Source organism: Pygocentrus nattereri, chromosome 9 (genome assembly GCF_015220715.1).
Source record: "Pygocentrus nattereri isolate fPygNat1 chromosome 9, fPygNat1.pri, whole genome shotgun sequence".
NCBI classification, from domain to species: Eukaryota; Metazoa; Chordata; class Actinopteri; order Characiformes; family Serrasalmidae; genus Pygocentrus; species Pygocentrus nattereri.
Genome location: NC_051219.1, coordinates 6,280,536 through 6,303,009, shown reverse-complemented (window position 1 = coordinate 6,303,009; position 22,474 = coordinate 6,280,536). Strand labels below are relative to the sequence as shown.

The window sequence follows — 22,474 nt, the reverse complement described above, 5'->3', positions numbered from 1 at the left end:
TACTTAATCATGACACTCACCTGTGGAATGTTCTAAGCAGGCATTTTTTTGAGCATTCCTTAATGTTCCCTGTCTGTTGTTACCCCTGTCCCATCTTCTTTGGAATGTGTTGCAGGCATCAAATTCAAAATGAATGAATATTTGCAAAAAACAACAAAGTTTATCCGTTTGAACATTAAATATCTTGTCTTTTGCGGAATTATTAGCCTTAGTATTGTTCATATTTCTTTTTTAAGATTTATTAAAGAAAGCTTATGTTTACCATTGAAAGCTTAATGGTCATATTGTCCAATTCTAAGAGCTAAGAGTCAGCACATAAGGCTGTGTGCTGACTAACGGTGGAATGCACAAGGACGTCAGATAACAGGTAATATCTCGAAGCTGATTGTAGTAGACACTGGGATTAGCACACCACACATGTGTTTCATCTTGTCAGATAAGCAGAGCCATTGTCTGGAAAGCGGGGGGAGTTGATAAACACAGGAAATACCTTAAGCTGACCTTGCAGACGCGCTCACATCTCGAGCTCATCCTTACACTTTTATGATATAGATTGGTGAGATGGGCTAACGCACACATTGGAGGCTAGAGAAGGGAAGAGCTGTAATGCGACTATAAAAAAGGGAGTCAGATGAGAAGGGGTCAGAGCTTACTTGGGAGATACATGATGCATGTTCTCTGTTTGTAACCTCTCCAGAATTCTGTAATAAAACCGTTTGTTTCACTTCAGTCTGATCTACTCGTCTCAATTTTTTTTTTTGTATTAACGAACACGCAGGACTGGTTTCGTCCACACTTTGTAGAGTATTCAGATGAATATAGGTTGAAAAGGATTTGCAAATCATCGTATTCTGTTTTTAATTTATGTTTTACACAACGTCCCAACTTCATTGCAATTGGGGTTGTAAGACTGAGACAGTGTGGATCTTTACCATCTTTATTTCTGTCCATTCAGCAATCTCTACACAACAAAATGGAAAAACTACTTCTGCTCAACCAAAACCAATGAGGACTTTTCAACTGCCTGTGCCCTCTGCTTTACTGAGACTTGGCTTTCTGATCTGAACCCTGAGAGTGCACTGCACCTGCTCAGGTAGGACAGGGATGCAAAGTTCACCATTAAATCTGGGGGAGGAGCCATCTGCTTCTTTGTCAATGAACACTGATGTAAGCACATCATGGTAAATCATGGTATTCATGCATTTCTCATCATTTCAATGACTACAAGCAGTTCTACTCAGTAAATGTCAATTTACAATTTTGACCACTACATAACCAGCCATATACAGTTAAGCCCAGAAATATCTGGACAGTGACACTAGTTTTGGTAAGAGTTGTTGAAGCAAGGCTAAGGCAAGAGGTTCAGATCAATGAGCAGCAGTTTGGTTTCATGCCCAGAAAGAATACCACAGATGCAATTTTTGTGTTGAGAGTGTTGGTAGAGAAGTACAGAGAAGGTCAGAAGGAGCTACATTGTGTCTTTGTTTGCACAGAAAGAGGGGCCCCTGAGGGAAATCATCCCAACAAAAAGCACAAATACCACACGCCTGCAGTGGACTGAGCAGGCTGAGGAAGCTTTCACACAGCTCAAGATAGCTTTGCAAAACATGCCTGCTTTGGGTATACCTGATCCAGACTCAGAGACCTTCATTATTACTTGTCATCCAGCGATTTCCACCACAATTTGGCGTCACGAACAGGATGAACAGCGGACTGCGGCGAGGGGAGGAGGAGTGAAACACCCACCGAGGACGCTCTCTGGCTGAAGCCGGACCCAACAGCAGGGGAAAATCCCACAGAATAAGGGAGAAGTACCGTGGGGGCGGGTGTGACTAATCATCCCTCCGCACGCAGTCCAAGCCTCATCAACGAACAAATAGGTGGTGAGTGACAAGTTTAAGATTATTTGATCGTTGTTGAACTTTATACCCCTCCACCTCGCCTAAAGCACTCCGCCCTGGACAAAGTTAGTTGCATGACGGTGTAACACATTGCGTGGCAGTCAGGGCAGGACGCTCGACGGCGCAATCAGAAAAGACTAGCCTGGTCAGAGCGAGGCCTCTACTGATAGACGTATCTTTAGAGCAATAGGTCCGGACCGTGGGGAGGAGTGCATAAGTAATACCAATAGTACAGGGTGCTGATTGGGTATTAAATAGGGATATAGGGATAAAAAGGGAGGTGAGACTTGGTTGTTGGGGCCAAATTTCTCTGAGTCGCCAAGATCGAGTGAGAGAGCAAAATGGGATCCCAGGTAACTAAAGACCTACAGTTTAATCCTAAAGTTCACAATGCGGCTCTCTTTAGTCAGATGAGCCAGGATTATGGCACTGATAGCATTATGTATGTCCCGTTGTGGATAAAGTATTTCGGATTCCCTACTACTGGGAGCCTCAGTGTGAAGTATTTAAACAGGTTCAAGAAAAGACTTGAGCAGCCACCAGTTGGTTGCTCAAAGGCAATAACTAAGCATTGTCAGAAAAAGAGAAAATGTTACAAGCAGTAGAGTTCTGGATGGATGAAGCACAAAAGAGAGAGAGTGAGAGAGGGGGGGGGGGGGGGGGGGGGGAACTAACCCTGTGTCTCAGTGTGTCTCAGTCACGCTTGATCCTGACCTCGATGCCGCCCCACCGAGACGACCCCAACCGGGAGAACCAGCAGCACCACCACCGGAGATGCTCCCACCACCACCACCGGAGATGCTCCCACCACCACTACCGGAGATGCTCCAACCACCTCCACCGCCATACAACCAACCACCGCCACCACCTGCAATGCCTAGCCCATACGCACCAGCAAGGGCAGGCCTGGGTGAGATCCAACAGAGCGCATCAGCGGCTCCGCAGACCAGCCCATCCCCGACCGGCCGTGGACAGCAGCAGCCTCCTCCCGTGTGGTCACCTGTGGCTGCACACACCAGAAGCCGTAACGAGAACAACATAGATGGGAATGTTCTTACAGCAGTTCAGGCTGTAAGTGGATGTTTTCCAATGGTGGAAGTTGCAGGACCTGAAGGCCCATTGTTAGTCCACCGATACTGGACTGAAAAGGATACAATGGAAGCTGCCTCTGGTTTATCCGACCCTCGACAAGTAGGAGGTCGAAGGTTTGGAGAGGAATTTGAGGACTTTGTTATGTCTTGTCGCCCAACTGCGAATGAGATAAAACGCATCTTGTTCAGGAAGCTGGGGTCCAGTTACTGCAAGATCGACCGGAACTGGCCAGATGGAGACATTCGCCTGGCAGCCCCCAGTTATCAGCCACCAGCTGGCCAACCGGACCCCAATGCTCCCTATCGGAATATGATAAGGGATCTGAGAACTCGCCTAGAGGCTGCTTTCCCTCTGCATGTGAACACGGGGAAGATAGCTGCATGTAAGCAGGAAGATGGGGAGACTGTCCAAGATTATCTAGTCCGCTTGACAAGAGTGCACACAGATTACAGCGGGCTGGAAGCACCTGCACAGAGAGCGAACGATGCAGAGCACGTGGGCCCATGGGAAGCACACTTGCGTAATAGCTTCTTATTGGGACTGAAGCCAGAACTGTCTAGCGCCATAAAACAGCATTGTGTGGGATTTGTCAGACAGCCTCTCAGCGTCATTGAGGATCATGCCAAACACCATGAAAGCTTCCTCAACTCAGAAACAAAGAGGAGAGAGAAAAAACGAGCAGACACGATGGATCAAGCCATGCTGACGATGGTACAGCAAGTTGCAGCCCTCCCCACCAGAGCTCCACGCCAAGGAGGCCGAGGGAGAAGACAGGGGAGGGGTCGAGGACGAGGCAGAGGGAGAGGATTCGCTGGCAATGGGCCAGCCTTCCAACCAAGTGTGGATCAGATGGGTGAATGGGAGAATCGGTGCTATAACTGCGGCCAACTTGGACATTTCGCCAGAGACTGTCCAGGACAGCCCACTCAAGAGAAGTGACGGGCGGCGGAGGGGCAGGATGGCGAGGCGGGATCCACTGACACACCAAAAAGGGAAGTGCCATCTTCTTCTCCCTATTTTTCATTAGTGCAGCAGCTGACAACATGCCCTTTAAGCATGCCAAAAATAATGTTAACGGTACAAGGGAAGGATTTGGAATTTTTGGTAGATAGTGGGGCAGGGCATTCGGTGATTAGAACGAATGACCTTAATTGTGACACACAGCAGGGAAAATCTCAAGCATTAATAGGTGTGGGGGGAGAAGTAGTTAGAGAGAAAGTGTCTGTGCCTCTCCAGTGCTCTCTAAATGGCAAAATGTTTTCGCATTGTTTCTTAATATCTTTCGTTTGCCCAGTAAATCTGTTAGCTAGGGATCTAATGTGTAAATTGGGATGCACTTTGATTAGCTCACCAGAGGGACTAGCCATAGATTTTCTAGAACAACCATGCATGGTTCAATTAGCACCAGGAGTCCGGGGATACGCTTACATGTGGTGCTGTGGTGATGAACAAGGGGAAACTGTTGAACATTTTCTGTCAAAAGCCCAACAAACAGTTTTAGGTTCTTTGCAATGGAAAACTCAAGATGTGCATTGCACCTCACACATCAGTCGAGGCCCAGATCATGATTATGAGAAACAGTTTTTTAACCAAATGACAGAATCCCTTGCCACTACAGCACTCATATGGAGCGACAAAATGGCGGCCGCCCAAGTTTCACTGACAAAAGCTCAGAGCGAATTATTCACAGTAGGTAATTTGTACCCACACATCTCCCTAGCCAGATTTGAACACACCCTCCCATGGCGAGACTTTGGACCATGGGCTTTGAGAGTGGCCAAGGCTAACGATTGGATTGACACAGAGCGCCTTAATGTACAGTACAGCACCTCCACGAAAATGTGGAAGTGCCCTTTTCAATGCAGATTGAGAACGGAGCGCACTGTGGAGCTAGTTGGCCCCCCTCCATTGGTGCAGGCTGCCACACTCACAGAGGAGGAGGAACTAGAACTGGCCTCACTTCCTCCTCAACTGTGGGCGTCTAGTAAATATGATGTGGGACTAATTAAAGACTGTGAACCAGTTGTGATCACTCCCAAATCGGCATACAGATCCAGGCAGGCCCAGTATCCTTTGAAGCCTGAGGCAATTAAGGGCATTAAGCCTGTATTTCAAGCACTGCTCCAGGCAGGGGTAATAGTTCCATGTCCAGACTCACCAGTAAGAACACCAATCTTCCCAGTAAAGAAACCCGGCCGGGAGGAGTGGAGGTTTGTTCAAGATCTGCAAGCAGTAAATGCAGCAGTCCATGCCAGAGCCCCAGAGGTTCCAAGAGGATCTAGCCAACAATGGGCACAAAGCCAGCAAAAACAAATTGCAGTATTGCAAGCCAGAGGTCACCTTTCTGGGCCACATTATCACTGCAGGCCAAAAGCGAATGGCAGCAGACAGAATACAGGCGATTTGCCAAACTCCCAAACCAATGACTAAGAAACAGCTGTTGTCTTTCCTTGGTATGTGCTCATATTGTCGCACTTTCATTCCATCTTATGCTGAGAAAGAGGGGCCCCTGAGGGAAATCATCCCAACAAAAAGCACAAATACCACACGCTTGCAGTGGACTGAGCAGGCTGAGGAAGCTTTCACACAGCTCAAGATAGCTTTGCAAAACATGCCTGCTTTGGGTATACCTGATCCAGACTCAGAGACCTTCATTATTACTTGTCATCCAGCGATTTCCACCACAGGATCTAGAGAAGGCATATGATAGGGTGCCAAGACAGGAACTGTGGTACTGTATGAGGAAGTCAGGTGTAGCTGAAAAGTATGTTAGGGTGGTGCAGGACGTATGTGGACAGTGAGACAGTGGTGAGGTGTGCTGTTGGAGTGACAAATGGTTTCAAGGTGAAGGTAGGGTTACATCAGGGATCAGCTTTGAGCCCCTTCTTGTTTGCAATGGTGATGGACAGGTTGACAGATGAGGTCAGGCAGGAGGCTCCATGGACCATGATGTTTGCAGATGACATTGTAATCTGTGGTGAGAGTAGGGAGCAGGTGGAAGAGAATCTGGAGAGGTGGAGGTTTGCACTGGAGAGGAGAGGAATGAAGTGTCAGTAGAGATAAGACAGAATACATGTTTGTGAATGAGAGGGAGGCAGGTGGAAAGGTGAAGATGCAAGGAGTAGAGGTCGTGAAGGTGGATGACTTCAAATATCTTGGGTCAACGGACAATGGAGCAATGGACAATGGAGCAATGGAGCAATGGACAGTGCAAAAAAGAGGTGAGGAAGAGGGTGCAGGATGGAGTGGGTGGAGACGGATGTCAGGGCTGATGTGTGACAGAAGGATAGCAGCAAGAATGAAAGGGAAGGTTTACAAGACAGTAGTGCGTCCTGCTATGATGTATGGTTTGGAGACTGTGGCTCTGTCTAAAAGACAGGAGGCTGACCTGGAGGTGGCTGGAGATGAAGATGCTGAGATTTTCGTTGGGAGTGACAAGGCTGGACAAGATTAGAAATGAGCATATCAGAGGGACAGTGAAGGTGGAGCAGTTTGGAGATAAAGCCAGAGAGGCCAGGTTGAGATGGTTTGGACATGTGTTGAGGAGAAATAGTGGATAAATTGGTCAAAGTTGGAGATGGAGATGGAGAAGGTTTATGGATGTAGTGAAGGTGGACATGGAGATGGTTGGTATGAAAGTAGAGGAGGCAATGGATAGGGCAAGATGGAGGCAGATGATCTGCTGTGGCGACCCCTACAGGGAGCAGCCGAAAGAAGAAGAAGAAGAAGCTGTTTACCAAAACATATTCAAGATACAGTTGTATAATCAACATGAGCTTAAAGTGCAAACTCGCAGCTTTAATTTGAAGGTATTCACATCCTAATTGGAGGAACGGTTTAGGAATTATGGTTCTATAATATGTAGCTGCCTCTTTTTCAAGGGTCCAAAGGTAAGTGGACAATTATCTCAAAAGCTATTTCATGGACTGTATGGGCTGTTCCCTCATAATCCATCATCAGTTAGACAAGTAAAAGGTCTGGAGTTGATTCCAGGTGTGGCATTTGCATTCGGAAGCTGTTGCTGTGAACCCACAACATGCAGTCAAAGCAGCTCTCAATTGAAGTGAAGCAGACCTTCATTAGGCTAAAAAAAAGAAGAAATCCATCAGAGAGATAGCAGATATGTTAGGAGTGGCTGAATCAACAGTTTGGTACATTCTGGGGGGAAAAAGAGTGCACTGGTGAGGCACGGACGTCCACAGAAGACAACTGTGGTGGATGATCGCCGAATCCTTTCCATGGTGAAGAAAAACCCCTTCACAACATCCACCCAAGCTAAGAAAACTCCAGGAAGTAGGTGTATCAATATCTAAGTCTACCATAAAGAGAAGACTTCATGAGAGCAAATACAGAGGGTTCACCAGAAGGTGCAAACCATCAATCAGCCTCAAAAATAGAAAGGCCAGATTAGACTTTGCCAAAAAATGTCTAAAGAAGCCTGGAACTTCTGGAACAGTATTCTTTCTCCATTCTATGGAGAAGGCTTGGAATGGCTCATGATCCAAAGCACACCACATCATCTGTAAAACATGGTGGAGGCAGTGTGACGGCATGGGCATGCACAGCTTCCAACGGCACTGGGTCACTAGTGTTTACTGATGATGTGACAAAAGACAGAAGCAGCCGGATGAATTTGGACGTGTACATGGAATATTCTGCAATGGCTGAGTCAATCACCAGATCTCAACCCGTTCGACTATGTATTTCACATGCTTAAGACAAAACTTAAGGCAGAAAGACGCACAAACAAGCAACAGCTGAAGACAGCTGCAGTAAAGGCCTGGCAAAGCATCACAAAGGAGGAAACCCAGTGTTTGGTGATGTCCATGTGTTGCAGACTTCAGGCAGTCATTGCCTATAACGGATTCTCAACAAAGTATTAAAAATGAACATTTTATTTATGGTAAAGTTAATATTGTTCAATTACTTTTGAGCCCCTGAAATTAGGAGGCTTTGTAGAAAAATGGTTGCAATTCCTAAACATTTCATAGGATATTTTTGTGCAACCCCTTGAGTTAAACCTAGAATTTGCATTTACTGAACGCGTTCTTGCTTGTGGTTCTTTGCAAAAAGCCACAGTTTGCATGTGCCACCATTGTTAGGGAATCAGCAAACTGTCCTACAGTTGCCTTAACTATGCTAAAAAATAAATGTGACATCTACGCAGTAATGGAACAGTACTACAAAGCATAACTGATGTTACAAATTAAATGTTAAATCTTTACAAATGTTCATATAATTCTGAAATATTTAGTATATTAGTTTATATTATAGTAATATTATTATATAGGCAGGGTCCCTTGAAAGAGGCTCAGAATATTCTGTTGTAACTCCCATTAGGATGAAAACATCTGCTAAAAAAGCTACATACCTTGACATATGTATAATCTTTTACACATCTTTTGCATAAAATTATGATATTATTCTTATAATAGTTTCTGTAGCATATGTCTACTCAGACCTGCATATGGACATGTTATGTTGTTTAGACACACATTTTCTAAACATGTTAACTATTTTACAAATTCAGCTGGGGTTATGCACATTTATGTGCAGAACTATACATTTAAATAGTATAAATGTATTTTACTAGTGTGGGTATTTTAGTGGCCATCACTAAAGTAGTTCAAATGTTCTTGAGTGTCTATACCTCAGTCGTTTCCCCATCATTTATTAATTCACTATATGCCATGTTTTAAACCTCATTGCCTAAATTTATGTCATAACACATAAATAATGTGTAAAAATGAATTACAGCTACTGTGGAAACATCAGTTCCCATTAACTGTATAAGTAGACATCAGGGAAAAATAAGATACAAGAAAAATGTAGGATATGGGCCCTTTAGTTTTGAAGGAATGTTGAAGGCATTATGATTTATTTTTGTAGTGGTATTTATTATTACCTTGTCTTTATTGGTGCTTGCAGCATCCTGTAAAGCATCTGCACAAAACAACAGTTTATTGTAAGCATTTCTCATTTTCTTCATATTAAGTAAATAATATAAATGGACTAAAGTAACTGATACAAGGAAACTAAGTTAAACAACTAATTTAATTAATTAATTCATTCATTCATTTTTATTATGTTTTGACAAAATATTCTGTAGAAAAAATGTCACTCTGAGTGGAAAATTTAAAATAAAATTAAGCTTCTTACCTAGTTCATCAGTCTGTTCCTCTATCTTCATCTTCTCAACAATGTTTCTCAGTTTATCTCTTAAGACTCCCTCTGTGTCACAGTCTTGCATGTAGCTTGATGAGGAACATCTGCTGTCCAGCTGGTCATAAATGTCCTGCAGAATCTGGACATCTTTCTCTCTGATGCCTCTCTGCTCTTCCCTCTGCTTTTCTCTAAGCTCTTCTCTTTTTCTCTTCTCTTTGTATCTCATTAAAGTCACACTTTGTTCAAGAAGTTTCTTTTGTTTTTCCAGCTCAGTGACCTGTTTCTGAAACTTGTCAGTTTTTAACTGTTGTTGTTTCTCTTCAGTCTGCATCAGTTTTTCCAGTGTCTGTTTTTTCCTCCTTACTTGTTTTATAATTCTAGCATTTGCTTGGATTTCTCTCTCCTGTCTGTCTATCTCCTCCTCAATCTCTATCTTCTGTTCCTGAAGCTGAGTGGTTTGTTGCTCTATTTTTTTCTCGTTTACCCATTTCAGATTCTTTAGTCTTTGTAAGGTGTCTTCACACTTGTTCATCTCCTCCTTCAGCTTAAATAACAGAGCTGTCTGAGTTTTAGTTCCTTCTACATTTTTCAATTTTTCTGTCTCCTGTCTGTCAATCTCTTCTCTCTGTGTATTTATTTTGATTTTCTGTTCCTGAAGCTGAGAAGTTTGCTGCTCTATTTCTTTCTCATTCACTTGTTTCATGTTTCTCTGTCTTTGTAATGTGTCTTCATGCTCATTCATCTCCATCTTCAGCTTCTGTATCAGAGCTGTCTGAACTTTAATCTCCTCTACTTGTTTCCATTTTTCCTGCTCCTGTCTGTCTATCTCCTCCTTCTGTGTATCAATATTTATCTTCTGTTCCTGAAGCTGAGTGGTTTGTTGCTCTATTTCTCTCTCGTTTATCTGTTTTATATTCTTCTGTCTTTGTAATGTGTCTTCACACTCGTTCATCTCCTCCTTCAGCTTAAATAACAGAGCTGTCTGAGTTTTAGTTCCTTCTACATTTTTCAATTTTTCTGTCTCCTGTCTGTCTATCTCTTCTCTCTGTGTATTTATTTTGGTTTTCTGTTCCTGAAGCTGAGTGGTTTGCTGCTCTATTTCTTTCTCATTCACTTGTTTCATGTTTCTCTGTCTTTGTAATGTGTCTTCATGCTCATTCATCTCCATCTTCAGCTTCTGTATCAGAGCTGTCTGAACTTTAATCTTCTCTGCATTTTTTAGTTTTTGTATCTCCTGTCTGTTTATCTCCTCTTTGTTAACTCTCTCTTGTTTCTGAATCTTCTCTTTCTCATTCTCTATTTCTGTCCATTGTCTTTTTAAAGTTTTGTTCTCCTCCTCTATCCACTGTTTCTCTCTCAGCTTCTGTTTCTTCATATTCTGTATGTCAGTTTTAAGCTTCTGTAGCTTCTCTTCCTGTGTTTTCAGTTTCTCATCATTTCTCTCTATCTGTAAAGCCTGCTCTTTCTTACTTTCTTCATCCTTTTTCATCTCCTCTTCCTTTTCTTGTTTCATCTTTGTTAAGTGTTCAATCACTCTGGTTTGTGCGTTGATCTCATTATCCAGTCTCTCTATCGTTTCTAACTGTATCTCTCTCCTCTCCTCTCTTTTCTTTAGATCCTGTGATCTTTTTCCTAAATCAGTCTGCTGCCTGCAGAGATTTGTATTAAATTCTTCCAGCCTCTTTTCCTGTTCATTTAGCTGCTCCATCCTTCTTGTCTGCTCCTCATTCTCATCCTTCAGCTGATCCTGTTCTCCCTTTAAATGTCTTTTACTTTCTTTTATCTGCTCTTGCTCTGTCCTTAGCTGGTCTTCCTTTTTCTTTAATTTATCTTGTTCTTCCTTTAAGTTCATTTTCCATTTGTTTATCTTTTCTTCATCTGTCTTTAGCTGGTTTTCTCTTTCATTTATTTGATCTTCTTCTTTCTTAAACTGTGTTTTCCATTCATTTATCTGTTCTTCACATCTCTTTAGCTGGTCTTCCCTTCCCTTCAGCTGATCTTCTTCTTTATTCTGTTGCATTCTTTGGTCCTTTATTTTTTCTTCATCTCTCCTTAGTTGGTTTTCATTTTCCTTTAGTTGATCTTCATCTTTCTTAAACTTTGTTTTCCGTTCATGTATCTGTTCTTCATCTCTCCTTTGCTGTTTTTCTTTTTCCTTTACTTGATCTTCTTCTTTCTTAAACTGTGTTGTCCATTCTTCTAACTGCTCTTCATCCCTCTTTAGCTGCTCTTCCCTTACCTCTAGTTTTTTTTTCCATTCCATTATCAGCTCTTTTTCTCTACTTTGCTTGTCTTCCATTCCGTCCAACTTTCTCTTCAATCTCTCTATCTGCTCATCTCTCATCAGCTGGTTTTCACATCGTATAAACTGATCTGGATTTTTCTCTAATTGTCTTTTGCATTTTTTGATGTCCTCTTCATATCTCCTCATCTGGTCTTTGGTTCCCTTCACCTGACCATTTTCACTCTGCATACTCTGTTCCTCTATCTGCTCTTCTCGTTTATTTAGCCAGTCTTCACTGTCTTTCAGCTGATTCTCCTCTTTATTCAGCTGTGTACTCTTTTCCTTTATCTGCTCTTCTTGTTTATTTAGCTGGTCTTCACTGTCTTTTTCCTGATCATTCTGGTTCTTCAGTTTCCTTCTCTGTTCCTTTACCTGCTCTTCTTCTTTGTTTAGCTGGTTTTCACTGTCTTTCAGCTGATTTTCCTCTTTATTCAGCTGTGTACTCTTTTCCTTTATCTGCTCTTCTTGTTTATTTAGCGGGTCTTCACTTCCTTTCACCTGATCATTCTCATTTTTCAGTTTCCTTCTCTGTTCCTTTGTCTGCCATTCTTGTTTATTTAGTGGGTCTTCATTGTCTTTCAGCTGATTTTTCTCTTCCTTCAGCTGTGTACTCTTTTCCTTTATCTGCTCTTCTTGTTTATTTAGCTGGTCTTCACTGTCTTTCACCTGATCATTCTCATTCTTCAGTTTCCTTCTCTGTTCCTTTAAATGCTCTACTTGTCTGTTTAGCTGGTCTTCACTATCTTTCACTTCATCATTCTCATTCTTTTCCTCTTTATTCAGCTGTGTCCTCTTTTCCTTTATATTCTCTTCTTGTTTATTTAGCTGGTCTTCGCTGTCTTTTTCCTGATCATTCTGGTTCTTCAGTTTCGTTCTCTGTTCCTTTATCTGCTCTTCTTGTTTATTTAGCAGGTCTTCACAGTCTTTTTCCTGATCATTCTGGTTCTTCAGCTTCGTTCTCTGTTCCTTTATCTGCTCTTCTTGTTTATTTAGCAGGTCTTCACTGTCTTTCACCTGATCATTCTCGTTCTTCAGTTTCCTTCTCTGTTCCTTTATCTGCTCTTCTTGTTTATTTAGCTGGTCTTCACTGTCTTTTTCCTGATCATTCTCGTTCTTCAGTTTCGTTCTCTGTTCCTTTATCTGCTCTTCTTGTTTATTTAGTGGGTCTTCACTGTCTTTTTCCTGATCATTCTGGGTCTTCAGTTTCGTTCTCTGTTCCTTTATCTGCTCTTCTTGTTTATTTAGCTGGTCTTCACTGTCTTTTTCCTGATCATTCTCGTTCTTCAGTTTCCTTCTCTGTTCCTTTATCTGCTCTTCTTGTTTATTTAGTAGGTCTTCACTGTCTTTTTCCTGATCATTCTCGTTCTTCAGTTTCCTTCTCTGTTCCTTTATCTGCTCTTCTTGTTTATTTAGTGGGTCTTCACTGTCTTTTTCCTGATCATTCTGGTTCTTCAGTTTCCTTCTCTGTTCCTTTATCTGCTCTTCTTGTTTATTTAGCAGGTCTTCACTGTCTTTCACCTGATCATTCTCATTCTTCAGTTTCCTTCTCTGTTCCTTTAAATGCTCTACTTGTCTGTTTAGCTGGTCTTCACTATCTTTCACTTCATCATTCTCATTCTTTTCCTCTTTATTCAGCTGTGTCCTCTTTTCCTTTATATTCTCTTCTTGTTTATTTAGCTGGTCTTCGCTGTCTTTTTCCTGATCATTCTCGTTCTTCAGTTTCGTTCTCTGTTCCTTTATCTGCTCTTCTTGTTTATTTAGTGGGTCTTCACTGTCTTTTTCCTGATCATTCTGGGTCTTCAGTTTCGTTCTCTGTTCCTTTATCTGCTCTTCTTGTTTATTTAGCTGGTCTTCACTGTCTTTTTCCTGATCATTCTCGTTCTTCAGTTTCCTTCTCTGTTCCTTTATCTGCTCTTCTTGTTTATTTAGTAGGTCTTCACTGTCTTTTTCCTGATCATTCTCGTTCTTCAGTTTCCTTCTCTGTTCCTTTATCTGCTCTTCTTGTTTATTTAGCAGGTCTTCACTGTCTTTTTCCTGATCATTCTGGTTCTTCAGTTTGGTTCTCTGTTCCTTTATCTGCTCTTCTTGTTTATTTAGCTGGTCTTCACTGTCTTTCACCTGATCATTCTCATTCTTCAGTTTCCTTCTCTGTTCCTTTAAATGCTCTACTTGTCTGTTTAGCTGGTCTTCACTATCTTTCACTTCATCATTCTCATTCTTTTCCTCTTTATTCAGCTGTGTCCTCTTTTCCTTTATATTCTCTTCTTGTTTATTTAGCTGGTCTTCGCTGTCTTTTTCCTGATCATTCTCGTTCTTCAGTTTCGTTCTCTGTTCCTTTATCTGCTCTTCTTGTTTATTTAGTGGGTCTTCACTGTCTTTTTCCTGATCATTCTGGGTCTTCAGTTTCGTTCTCTGTTCCTTTATCTGCTCTTCTTGTTTATTTAGCTGGTCTTCACTGTCTTTTTCCTGATCATTCTCGTTCTTCAGTTTCCTTCTCTGTTCCTTTATCTGCTCTTCTTGTTTATTTAGTAGGTCTTCACTGTCTTTTTCCTGATCATTCTCGTTCTTCAGTTTCCTTCTCTGTTCCTTTATCTGCTCTTCTTGTTTATTTAGTGGGTCTTCACTGTCTTTTTCCTGATCATTCTGGTTCTTCAGTTTCGTTCTCTGTTCCTTTATCTGCTCTTCTTGTTTATTTAGCAGGTCTTCACTGTCTTTTTTCTGATCATTCTCATTCTTCAGTTTCCTTCTCTGTTCCTTTACCTGCTCTTCTTCTTTATTTAGCTGGTCTTCACTGTTTTTCACCTGATCATTCTGGTTCTTCAGTTTCCTTCTCTGTTCCTTTAAATGCTCTACTTGTCTGTTTAGTTGGTCTTCACTGTCTTTCACCTGATCATTCTCATTGTTCAGTTTCTTTCTTTGTTTCTTTAAATGCTCTACTTGTCTGTTTAGCTGGTTTTCTCTTCCTGTCAGGTGATATTGCTCTTTTTCCAGTTGCCTGCTCTTTTTGTCTATCAGCTCTTCTTGTTTCATTAGCTCTTCTCCTCTTTTCTTCAGCTGATCTTCCTCTCTTTTCAGCTGGGTTCTCTGTTTCTTTACCTGGTCATCTCGTTTATTTAGCTGGTCTTTATTGTCTTTTAGCTGATCTTCCTCTTTCTTCAGCTGTGTTCTCTGTTCCTTTATCTGGTTTTCTTGTCTCCTTAGCCAGTCTTCTCTTCTCTTCTTCTGCTCATTATCTGTATCTGTATGCTCATGAGCTGTATTTACAGCTTCATTATCTGTAAATACAAGTACATTGCATAATGAAATTGCAGTTTCATTATTTCATTCAACTCTGGTGTTAGGAGAAACATTGCTCAGGCATAACATTATGAGTACTTCTTTGTTTCTATGCTCATTGTTCATTTAATCAGTTCCACTTACTATATACAGTATCTCACAAAAGTGAGTACACCCCTCACATTTCTGCAAATATTTTTTATTATATCTTTTCAGTGTACAGCTTGTATAGCAGTGCAGATTTACAGTCCTCAGAAAAAAACTCAACACACAGCTATTAATGTCTAAATAGCTGGCAACACAAGTGAGTAAACCTCACAGTGAACATGTCCAAATTCTGTTCAAAATGTCAATATTTTATGTGACCACCATTATTATCTAGCACTGCTTTAACCCTCTTGGGCATGGCATTTTCCAGAGCTGCACAGGTTGCTACTGGAATCCTCTTCCACTCCTCTATGATGACATCACAAAGCTGGTGGATGTTAGACACCTTGCGCTCCTCCTCCTTCCACTTGAAGATGTCCCACAGGTGCTCAATTGGGTTTAGGTCTGGAAACGTACTTAGCCAGTCCATCACCTTTACCTTCAGCAAGGCACTTGTCATTTTGGAGGTGTGTTTGGGGTCATTATCGAGTTGATGAGCTGCCATGCATCACAGTTTCTGAAGGCAGTGAATCCTGGGCTGCTTCAGAATGTGACAGTACACAGCTGTCTTGGTACTCCTCACCAGGGTGCCATCACACATATGCCACTGGACACCATCTGAGCCAAACAAGTTCATCTTGGTCTCATCAGACCACAGGACATGGTTCCAGTAATCCGTGTTCTTGGACCGCATGTCTTTAGCAAACTGTTTCCGGGCTTTCTTGTGTGTTAACTTCAGATGAGGCTTCCTTCTGGTATGACGGCCATGCAGACCGAGTTGATGCATTGTGTGGCGTATGGTCTGAGCACTGACAGGCTGACCTCCCATTTATTCAACCTCTGCAGCAATGCTGGCAGCCCTCATGTGTCTATTTTTTGAAGCCAACCTCTGGATATGATGCTGTAAATGTGAACTCAACTTCTTTGGTCAACTCTGGTGAGGCCTGTTCTCAGTGGATACTGTCCTGGAAATCTGATGTATGACCTTGGTCACCATGCTATAGCTCAGTTTCAGGATGTTAGCAATTTTCTTATAGCCTAGGCCATTTTTGTGGAGAGTAACATTTCTATTTGTCACATCCTCAGAGAGTTCTTTGCCATTAGGTGCCGTGTTGAATATCCAGTGGCCAGTATGAGCGAATTGTACCCAAAACAACAAACTTAACAGCCCTGCTCGCCTTCACACCTCTAACGAATTTCATGACACCAGGGAGGGACAACTGGGCACAATTTGGACAGGTTCACTGTGAGGTGGACTCACCTGTGTTGCCAGCTATTTATACATTAATGGCTGTGTGTTGAGTTCTTTTCATACATCCATCCATCCATTATCTAAGCTGCTTCTCCCTCAGGGTCGTGGGGGGTGCTGGAGTCTATCCCAGCGGTCATCAGGCGGAAGGCAAGATACACCCTGGACAGGTCGCCAGTCCATCACAGGGCAGACAGGTAGTCACTCACACTATCACACCCAGGGCAATTTAGCATGTCCAATTGGCCTGATAGGAAACTGGAGAACCCGGAGTAACCCCATGCAGACACGGAGAGAACATGAAAACTGCACAGAGAGGACCCCGGTCACCCAGCATGCAATTTAGCGTGTCCAATCGGCCAGACAGGAAACCGGAGAACCCGGAGCAAACCCATGTAGACTCAGAGAGAACATGCAAACTCCACACAGAGAGGAGAATCGAACCCAGTGTAAATCTGCACTGCTATACAAACTGTACACTAACTACTTGAAGTTATATCCAAGTTTTTTTTCTATAGTGTTGTCCCATGAAAAAATATAATAAAATATTTGCAGAAAAGTGAGGGGCGTACTCATTTTTGTGAGTTACTGTAGGTGCACAGTTACAGACTGTAATCTGTTTCTCTGCTTTGTTAGCCCCATTTAACCTGTTCTTCAGTGGTCAGGATCTCCCTGGACCCTCACAGAGCAGGCACTATTTGGGTGGTGGATCATTCTCAGCACTGCAGTAACACTGACAGTGCACATTAAAAACAAATAACAAACAAAAAACAGTTTATCTCACAGTTTGTACAGGTAAAATGCCTGGACAACTACATTAAGAGATCCAATAACAGCTTATCTATGGCTTCATTCTGTTCAAATATGCATTCATGTATTCATTTGTACTTCTGTGTGCACTCTACACATTACATAGAACTTCCTTTTTTGCTGCAACTACAAAACTGCAAGATTAGCAGTGTAGTCTGCTTTCCTTGGATGTGTCTGCCATTTAGCCTCCATTCAGTGGACTGGTTCCAAACTCTACTATGATGTATGATGCATACTTTTTGAACTGATAAGATATAAATTAGTTATGAATTTTTTTGTTCTAGTAATGTTAATTACATAGCAATAAAGTAAACATTTATTACATTTATACACATACCTAGATATACTGTGTGTTTAACCATATTAAACCTCTAATACACCTCCTAATACAGCTCCTAATATCTACTAATACAGTTCCGAAGCTATTTACCAACATTTACTGTGCTGAACGTGATTTGTTGAATGACAGTCATTAATTGATCATTTTGTTCAGCAGCTGGTGGCGTTTGCCTGATTAGCTTTATAAGTTATACAGTTTAAGAGAAGATGTGCAACAATTGAGCAACCACTGCAATCACAAAAAAGTATGAAGTGTAATAAGTATAATGAAGTATGCATGAGAGAGTTTTCACTTCATTCTAGACCACACAATAACTGAGAGATCGCAAGGCTCAGTCAACCACCAGTTTAAACAGTGCACACTCAGAATCCACTTTATTACATCAATAATAATACAAATTGTTTGCCCCTCAGTAACAGTAAATTATGTAATTGTAGCTCTGTGTATAAAGCATGTGATATCATAAAGTGGTTAAGCTGTTCCAAATAACAGAATACTCTAATTGGCACTTTTGTCCATTGTTACGGTTGCTGGTGCCCATCATAGTGAACCCAGCATCAGAGACCAGTTTTATGGTGAAAACAACAATGAGAGAAAGAAGAGGAAAATCACCAGATTAATAGTCTGGTTATCTGTGCTGCATTGAAGGTGCTGCATTGACCTTTTCATAACAGAATGTTTTAACACTAAAGACGGGGACGGGGCGAGACGGGGTGTGTGGAGCAGAAAATATCATTTCAGTGGATTGTGGTACAGTTATGTTCCCTAACTGAAGGTACTGAGACATATCCTTGAGGGTACCACCCTGATATAAAATAGGGAAAACATTTTGAAATATTAGACACTTATTAAACTCTTATCAGCTCTAATGGAATAAACTCCAGAAGTCTGACCTGGCACTATTTAGAACCTAAAGGAGCCTACAGAGGAGCCAAGATTAAAAGTTGTAAAGTTCTCTTTATTCAGCACTGATACATCATTATTTGCTTTTGACTAACCTGCTTAGCCCGCTCTAATCCGGACAGAATATGGTGCCATTACAGAAAATGCAAAATATAAATCAGCTTGTCAACAACAACTAGAAGTGCTGTCAAAATATTCAAGTGGCTGCTTTTGATAGATACAGATTTCAACGGTATCATTACACAATGATAATGGGTCTGGATAGCCTAACTACACTGTAAGTTATACATTACAACATACTGTTTACTGTATACTGCTACTGTTTAGGTTACAATTAGATCCGGTTAAACAGAACTGCATTCATTTTAGAGCATAAATGATATTGCTATGTGGAGTCATGAACGTTACTCTTCCTTAATTTCACAATCATGTTATCAAAGAATGGTTTTGCTATTAATCATGTTTAGGCCTCTTATTTACCATTTCATTTAATTCTTGTATATTTAGTGAAACTTTTTCTCTACTGTCCGACAGACAATACAGAAGTGCACTGCAATCCATTTGCACAAAGCAAAAGGAATTTGTTGTTTCAGGACATCCCTCATTTGTTTCAAGTTGTTATAGATACTGACCCCACCCTCTCTGATATAAAAGACATGGACTGTGACTGGTTAACTAGCTAATTAGCATGCTCTCCTTTACTTGTATCCAAAGTGCGACAAAAAATAGGTGTGGGGTGGCCATGACATTGTGAGATATAATGATCAAAAAAAGTGTAAATGCAGTATTTTTACACATTTCATACCTTCAGCAGCTACTTTAGGTACTGAAAAAATGATGCTTTAATTTCTTGTAGTCAGAGTTCAGAAACAATTTTGCCCAAGATATTCATCATCGCTAGACACTGCTTGAGATTCGAAAAGTTTAGCTGCAATAAATAATGGACTGTTGGAGGCTGTAACGTGGAGCGAGGTAGCGGACGCAAGTGCGGAAGTAAGCGACTTTTATTGAGGGCAAATCCAGAATCAGGGTCACAACGGTCCAGGGTCAAATAGCCAACACAATCAACAACAACAACAGATCGAGTTTCTGACATGACAAACAGGTGGACAAGGCAAACACCAACATGACGAAAACAACGACCAGCGAAAACAAAGGGCAAACACAGGGCTTAAATACACAGGGGTAACGAGTGACAGGTGAAGACAATCAGGGGCGGAGTTACAAAACCAAAACACGAACACATGGACAGGACTGGGAGGGGCCAATCGTGACAGTCCCCCCCCCCAAAGGCACGCACACTGAGGCGTGCCAACCAAAAACAGAACAAAAACAGACACAAGAGACCAAAAACCGAAACAAACTACACAGGGAGAGGCACAGACACCGGAGCAAGAGAACACGAAACCAAAACCACAGGCACAGACTCAGGAGCAGAGGCAGAAACGGGCACAGAGGCAGAAACGGGCACAGAGGCAGAACCACAAGAGGCAGAACCACAAGAGGCAGAACCACAAGAGGCAGGAACAGACACAGATGGAGACACACCAGACACAGGAACAGACGAAACAGAACGAGGACAAAAAAAACAGAGGGAGGACGAGGAGGCACAACACAAAACGACGCCGACTGAGAGACGACCGGAGACACAGGACGAGGAAAACAAGAACGAACAACAGACCACGCAAAAGACAGAGGAACAGGCACCAAGACAGACACAGGAATGGAAACGGGTACAGAAACAGAAACAGGAACAGAAACAAAAGAAGACACAGGAACAGGAACCACAACAGGAACGGGAACCGAGACAGACAACAGTAGGGAACAGGACAAAACCAGGGACTGAACAGGGCAGAAACAAAGGAACAGAAACAGACACAGGAGGCACAGAAGGACCACGGGGAACAGAGACAGAAAAGGAAGGCCCAGGGGGAACAGACACAGGCGAGGGCGGGATGGGCGGGAACAAAGGGGATGTAATGTCCACGGAGGCAGGCGGGCCTGCTGCGACATCCACGGAGGCAGGCGGCGGGTCCGGAGGCGCAGCGACTGGCGGCGGGTCCGGAGGCGCAGGCTTGCCGCGGGGTGCAGCCACGGGATCAGAAGTGCCGCGGGGTGCGGCCACGGGATCAGGCTTTCAGAATGGGGACCTCTGCTCCAACCTGGAGGAACAGACAGACACTGGACCCACTCGGCCGTTCCCAAAGCTCACTCAAGCGATAGGCAGCTCGCAGTGGCACTTGCGAACGAGCCGAGTTCCACAGAACAGGTCATCTGAATGCTCCTTCCGTCTCACCTCGACTTGCGCTGCAGGTCGCTCCTCCCTGCAGCGTTGTTCAAGCCGGGTGGACCCAAGGCGCTTATCTGAGTGCTCGTCGCCCGGACACAAGGCGGGAAGGTCCTTCGCTTTCTTGCGGGACCGACGAGACGCTCGTGTTCCCACAGCGCCAGGGGATTCACTCTCACTGGCGGGGCAGCGTTGGGACGCGGGTAACTCGGGCTGCGTGGAAACAGCCAGAGTTTCGCCCCAACGGAACTGCCACAAGCCAGTGTGTCGCTTACCTGCTGCGTCCATAGGCGGCTGGTCGTTCTGTAACGTGGAGCGAGGTAGCGGATGCAAGTGCGGAGGTAAGCGACTTTTATTGAGGGTAAATCCAGAATCAGGGTCACAACGGTCCAGGGTCAAATAGCCAACACGAACAGATCGAGTTTCTGACATGACAAACAGGTGGACAAGGCAAACACCAACACGACGAAAACAACGGGCAAACACAGGGCTTAAATACACAGGGGTAACGAGCGACAGGTGAAGACAATCAGGGGCGGAGTTACAAAACCAAAACACGAACACATGGACAGGACTGGGAGGGGCCAATCGTGACAGAGGCACTGTGTGACCTGCGTGCCAAGCAAACCAGGCCACAGGACTGCAAGATGGTGTGACATTGCAGGTTAGAAGAGGAAATGCTAAAAACGGTGTGCCAGGTGGAAGCAGGGTAACCACTCAGGTAACTGTGCTAGGCTAAAAGCTAATACTAGCCACCTGGCTGTACTATCTCTTCTCCTCTCCAAAGTCCACTCTCTTGACAAAAAACTGGACCACCGTAGACTACATCTGACTTCATTGCAAACTCTGAGACTGCTACATTTTTTATTTTAGGAAAATGTGGTTCAATGACAGCATTTCAGAAGCAGCAATTCAGCTGACAGGATGGTAGTACTGTCCAGTAATACCCATTTTTTTAAAACAATATAAGGCGTTGGCAGCAAGGCGCCCAGCCCATGCCACCTGAGGCCGGCAGAGGGCGACAGTGGCAAGGTGCTGGCAATTAAAACTAATTCGACGCACCTGGAAGCCCACGTATATAAAGGTGCTGGCAAACATCAACATTTGTCACACCTTTGTAGAGGGGGTGACTGGTACAGCTCTTAGTCAAAGAACAAAGAAAAAAGAACAGAAAAGGAAAAGTACAGAAATGGAAAATACCATAAAAGAACACAAAAGGAAAGGAAAGAAAAGAACAGAACAGAGAAAGATAAAGAAAGAAAAGAAATCCAAGCCTCAAAAGGTGCTTACTCTATGAGTAAACACATCGAGCAAAGCCCGCCAACTGCCATAGTCACGGTGGTGGCGTCTTTGTGTTTTTATTTTGTTGATTTTGCCTTTCTAAGTATCTTTTGTTTGAGCATGTTGTCCGTGATGTCTCTTTGGTTTGCCCTTACTTCCGCATCCCTTTCCACCTTCCTCAGGATTCCTTGATTGTTGTCACTCACTCACATGGTGCAGTGGAAGTGCCGCAGACCGTTGACCATAACAGCGAAGGTTTGAACCTTGTTCTGGGCGCTTCTTCGTTGGGTCATTGACCGTTATGACCCTGATTTTGAATTTGCCCACAAAAAATGTCACTTATCTTGGTGTATGCATCCACCTCCTCACTCCCTGGCATTACATAAAGACCATCCAACAGAGGAGGCAGTGAGTAAGTGACATACTTGGATGTGGCTGTTTCTATGCAGCCCGAGTTACCCGCACCCCAACACCGTCAAGCCAGTGAGAGCAAATCCCCTAGCACTGAGGGGAGAAGAGCTTCTCGTAGGTCCCATAGAAAGGTGAAGGACCATCCCGTCTTCGGTTTGGACAATGAGAGCTCAGGTAAGCACCTTGGGTCTGCCCATCTTGAGCAATGCTGCATGGAGGAGTGACCTGCAGCACAAGATGAGGGTAGATGGAAGGAACTTTCAGATAACCCTTACTACGGTAATTGGCTACAGTAATCTCATAGCTCGAGTGAGCCTTGGGAGCAGCC

At 43.1% G+C, this 22,474-nt stretch overlaps 1 protein-coding gene across 1 annotated transcript in view; it reads right to left on the bottom strand.

The window, feature by feature from the left end:
* The window catches only part of LOC108411828 (trichohyalin-like), a 72,750-nt gene that overhangs the window by 18,794 nt on the left and 31,482 nt on the right, over window positions 1–22,474 (bottom strand). The window contains exons 9-10 of the mRNA XM_017683586.2: window positions 9,153–14,717; window positions 8,899–8,936 (exon numbers count right to left, since the gene is read on the bottom strand). Of these exons, the coding sequence (XP_017539075.2) occupies window positions 8,899–8,936; window positions 9,153–14,717 (5,603 nt within the window). The remainder of the gene's footprint in view (window positions 1–8,898; window positions 8,937–9,152; window positions 14,718–22,474) is intronic.